At 33.3% G+C, this 5589-nt stretch overlaps 2 protein-coding genes across 2 annotated transcripts; both read right to left on the bottom strand.

The window, feature by feature from the left end:
* Positions 1-1130, bottom strand: EIN_122700 (hypothetical protein; the record flags this gene model as incomplete). Its single annotated transcript, XM_004259052.1, has 1 exon — positions 1-1130. A coding segment is annotated over one exon (1130 nt), but the record flags the coding sequence as incomplete, so codon positions are not given.
* Positions 1131-3541: 2411 nt separating this feature from the next.
* On the bottom strand, positions 3542-5089 carry EIN_122690 (hypothetical protein; the record flags this gene model as incomplete). Its single annotated transcript, XM_004259051.1, has 1 exon — positions 3542-5089. One exon carries the CDS (start codon positions 5087-5089, stop codon positions 3542-3544), a length of 1548 nt encoding a protein of 515 aa, XP_004259099.1.
* Positions 5090-5589: the final 500 nt, after the last annotated feature.

Below are 5589 nucleotides of genomic sequence, written 5' to 3'. Positions count from 1 at the left end.
TGTTCTGCTAAAGTACTCACCTCGCGAAAACAGAGTCTTAGAGTAAATTCCGTCCCTTCTCTCATGGGCATGACAAACCCTTGGAACCACCCTTCTGGTACTGTTTGACACGCATTGAGCGCGTTAAATAACCAAGACGTTTTATACTCTGTATTTGCATATTTCACAGTGACTGAAGGAAACATATACTCTTTCTTTTGCATTAAATCTTCAAAGTTCACAATTTTCTCTATATAGACCTCAACAGGGAATTCAGTCTCAGTCATTTTGTCGTTGATGAGAGGAATGAGTGATGTCTCCACATGATTATAGACGGAGCGCATGCACTCGAGTTTGATGTCAAAACAAGTCCCATTCTTGGAGCTCAAACTGACATACTCGACTTCTCCAAAGTGGAAGTCGGGGACTGGGTACAACGCAGAACACATCAGAACGTTTTTATTTGTTTCACCACCATCGGAAAAGTAGACTGAAAAGACTATAAAGTCGCATGGAAAAACATCAACAAAAAGCGCCTTTTGCTGATAAGTAAATTTACTTGGAGGGATATAATAATCACTCCGAACCATCTTTGTGATGCGCGTGAACATACTCGAATTCATTGTTTTGGCTTCCAGTCTTAAGGTTTGATCACCATTGAGTGCCAAATTGTCAAAGAGGATATTACAGCCGTACTTCTCCTCATATGCCCTGGCAAATGAAGATACCGACTTGACTGTGATTTTTAATAGCGAAGAATTTGAAAGTGGCACAACAGAAAGTTTTGGTGGTGGAATGCCGTTTTTAACACATTTAAGTGATATACACAAAAGTCCATTTGGTGTGACAGGAAGAGCGAAAAAAGTCGGTTCTTTCATAAAAAGACTTGGAAATTGAAATTTGGAAACCCCTATTAAAATGTTTGTGTCCAACATTTTGTAAGAAAACACGTTGAAAGTAATTTTTTCGTTTATTAAAACATCGAGTGTGAAGGTCTTGTTGTAATAAGGGTCTGTTGTGTTCATATTAGCAGCAGTCTTATATTCCTTATTATGGAAAGTAAATTGAATGAATGGATTCACAAACGGCTTTATATTGTCATCCAAATCATGACAACATATTAATGTTAATTCAACCTTCATTTGAGTCATTCTTATTAATAAAAATTGTTTAATTACATTTAAAGTTAAAATGCTTTTAAAAAATTTACTTCAAATTTTGGATTCTTAAATTTGGAAATTTTTTAATAAAGAGGAATTGGTGAATAATAAAAAAAAGAGAAATTGTAATTTTTTTCAAATTACAAAAAATAAATTATTTTTTTATATTTTAAATTTTTTAATTTTTTTTAATTTGAATTCCACTTTTATTATAGTATTTTTAATATAATTATGGTTTTTATTATTTATTATAACAAATAATTCATATTTTATTATATTTATTACCAAATTATTTCAAATGAATCACAACAAATTAATAATAATTGATATAAATATTAAATTATTTTTTATTAATAACAAGAATAAGAAGTCGTAACGATAGAGTCAATTATAACTAATTTGGTGCTTATTAGTCTCGTCTCAATTTGTTGTCTTCGTGCTCCTTGACCGCAATGACAACACCAGTTGTCACCGCCGCTGCTCCGGCAACAGCAGCTACACCGGCTCCAACGGCAAGCACTGGAAGTAAGACTGGACCGGCTACAACTGCTGCGCCCGCTTGGAGAATCGCATAAAGTGCTGCAAAGACTACAACCATGTCAACTGTGTGTCTTTGTAGTTTGGTGCTCAGTTTATAAAGCAGGTGATAACGCGTCTGATGATGACTTTGTGATACACTTTGTGTCAAGAAGCCGACTTTCATTACTTACTTTTTGTATTAAAATGTATTATTAATATAACTTTTGTTTTCTTGATAATTTTTTAATATATATATTAGTAAATAAACTATGTAATTCAAGTTGTTTGATATAATGAAGACTTATTTCAAAATAACGCAAAATTGATAGAGTTAATAATAACAATAATATCACATTTTGATAGAAATAGAAAGATATTTTGATATGAGAAATTTACTTACCAAGGCATAATAACAAATTGAATAGAATTGTTATAATAAATAGAATTAAACTATACAGTCTTATTTGGTTGTTTTTGTCTTGTAAATAATTAAATTTTTCTGTTTTTTTCAATTTTTATCGATTTTAAATATATTTAATCCTAAAAATGCAATAATTATCTAGTAAAATAAAGGAATTTCTCTTCTAATTAACGAAAATTGTCTTCTTATTTTTGAAAATTATCCAAATTATAATAAATTATCCCAATTTAATTCAATTATTTCCAATTAATTGTAATTATCTAGACATAAAAGATAATTATCTTATATTATTAAATTTTATCAACAATAATATATAAAATTATCTTTATTAAAATGTAATTATCCACATTTTATTTAAATCAAAAATAAAAACAAAGCATTCTTTTTTAAAAAAACAACTATTTATTAAAAACAAAATGAGTAACTCAGCTATGGTTTACATAGACGCAAGAGAACCTGTTGTTAGAGAACAATTTATAGGTAGCGCACCAGAACCACTTCCTGGTAATTCTCCAACAAGTACGATTTCGGTTCCGTTTATTGTACCAATGCCGCCCCCAAAAAAAAACGAGGAAGACCAAAAATTATTAGAGAGGGACCCACTCCATTGTCAACGAGTATTACCAAACCTAGAAAACCGTATACCAGAATTATATTAGAGGCGAAAAAAAAGCTTATCACATTTTGGAGAAAAAATGGAGACGAATGGCAACTAGGCGAATATGCCTCCAAAAACACTTGAATCTTTACTGGAAAAACTTAGTAATGCGTTCACTTCAATTGAAACCTCGGAGGTTGTAGCCTCATTGGAGCGTTGCAGAAATACAATGTGGCAGAAAGTTTTTAGTCGAGATAATTTATAAGTTGGTTTCTTTTTGATATTTCCAATGATGTTTTTTTTGAAAATATCCTGTCAACCCAAATAATCAATTTTTAAATCATAAAAATGTTATCGATAAACATTTTTGTTGTTTTTATTTTTGATTTAAATAAAATGTGGATAATTACATTTTAATAAAGATAATTTTATATATTATTGTTGATAAAATTTAATAATATAAGATAATTATCTTTTATGTCTAGATAATTACAATTAATTGGAAATAATTGAATTAAATTGGGATAATTTATTATAATTTGGATAATTTTCAAAAATAAGAAGACAATTTTCGTTAATTAGAAGAGAAATTCCTTTATTTTACTAGATAATTATTGCATTTTTAGGATTAAATATATTTAAAATCGATAAAAATTGAAAAAAAACAGAAAAATTTAATTATTTACAAGACAAAAACAACCAAATAAGACTGTATTTTGAATTGAAATTGGAAACAATGTTTCTTCAAAATAAGTAATACATTCACAACATGTAAACAACACACTTATGAAATCAAAACAAGATGTGTAGAGACAATAAGATAAACCAAGAAGTGATAAAATATGAAGTAGATGAAGTGATGGATTATTTGTTGTTGTGAGCTGTGAGCATAGCGAGTGTGTCCAATCTGACGACAGTTGTGTAATTTGTGTTGTAGTATGAGTCGTCGAATGGTTTTGTGTCTTTGTGGATGACAACACGAGTGAGATGTTGACAGCCGACAAAGCACTTATCGGCCAGGTAGATAGCTTTGTGAGGGAGTGTGACGTCACACAGTGCCTTGCAGTTGAAGAAACACGATGCCCAAATAGCATTGACACTTTGTGGCACGACAATGTGTTGAAGTGATATGCACTCGTTGAAAGTTTCTTGTTTGAGTTCGGTGATGAGTGATGGCAGTGTGACTGCACTCAACGTGTCGCAACACGAGAAGCACTTTCTGCCAAGAGAGGTGACTGTTTGTGGCAAATTTGCGCATTTCAGCTGTTTGCAGTTGCTGAACGCAGAGTCGCCGATTTTGACGAGTCTGCACATCTTCTCGAATGTGACTGCTTGCAAACTCACACACGACTCAAAGCAGTGGTCTTCAATTGTGCTGAAATTGCCACACAACTCGATTGATGTCAGCAGACTGCACCGCTCAAATGTCGATGCTTTGAGAGACTGCTGCTCTGCCAACTTGCACAACACACTCAACTTCTCACACCCACAAAAGCACTCCTTTTCAACACGCGTCAAGACAGCAACACGCACATCTGACAAACTTCTGCAGTTGTAGAAACACTTCTCACCCAACGCAACAACTCCACTGATGTCGATGGCACACAGTGAAACACAATTTGCAAAAGTTGACCCATTCAAGAACGAAACTGCACTTGGAAGTGATATGCGTGTGATGCGACTGCAACTGTCAAACGCATTTGCATCAATTGATGTCACCAGTGGTGGGATGTTGATCTCTTCAAGTCTCACACAATTCTGAAAACAACTTGTTGAAATGTCACACAACGCATTTGGAAGAGAAATTGCACTCAAATTGGAACATCCACTAAACACGTGTTGATCAAGTGATGTCACTTTCAAAGGAACAACAACACTCCGCAATGTCGTGTTGTTCTCAAAACAGTGTGACTTCACAGCTCTCACCACATCTGGTATTGTCTCATCACAAATGACAACATCATCCTTCTCCAACACCACATTGTGATATTCGTATTTTGCATCTTCATCGCAATTTCTTCTGTACGTTGTGTAATCGACTTCATAATACACACGTATCTTGCTGAAATCCACTTTGCTTGTCTCTCTCTTGTATTCTTGTGGAAAGAAGATCTTCTTGAGACTGAACACCTCCTTCTTTTGTGCACAATCAGCAATGCCATCGCGTGGTGCGAATGGGCTGTTGCCAAAGTGCTCATCGTAAGTGTTCCATATGTTGAGTGTGGTGAGTGCTGGAAATGCCTTGAGTGTCTTTCTGTCAATTGGAAATGGGTTGCTTTCAATTTCAGTCATCACGTGGCGGTAATATGGACACACCTTCCCAAGTGTCACAAAGTCGGCAAGACTCTCAAAGTAGCGTGCAACCACTTTCATGTCGTTCATGTTCAGGTACGTCTTGTGTGTTGTCTGCATCTTTCTTCAATTCGTATTTATTCTTTTTTTATATTTTTAATAATTTCAGTTCATTTTCAATTGTTTTATTTTATTTATTAATACTTTGAATAGTATTATTTATAGTATTTGTTTAGTTGTTGTTATTAAATTATAACATGTACTATTGTTGCATCACATTTATATTACATTTGAATAACTTTGATTGTGAATTGTTGTTTATTTGTTTGTACACTCAACACCAACATTACAACACAGATGAATTAATAGCCGTGCATGTGCTTTTCACTCCAATACTCCCCCTCAGCACGCGATTTTGGTATCCACTTCTTTCTCTCTTCAGCATCAAGTCTCTCTTGCTCAAGCTCTGCTTCTGTCTTCTTTTTTGGTGCCTAAGTCGGCTTGTTTTTTGTCTGTGGCATTTGTGTTGTTTGCAGTTCTTGTGTGATTTGATGAATCATAAAACTACACACATCATTTCTTACTCTTTTTATGTTTTGATTATATATATTGATTATTAT

This window comes from Entamoeba invadens, assembly GCF_000330505.1.
Source record: "Entamoeba invadens IP1 unplaced genomic scaffold scaff_1105074724931, whole genome shotgun sequence".
Taxonomy (NCBI): Eukaryota; Evosea; order Mastigamoebida; family Endamoebidae; genus Entamoeba; species Entamoeba invadens.
Note: the sequence above shows the minus strand (reverse complement) of the source record. Positions and strands in the feature narration are given on the sequence as shown.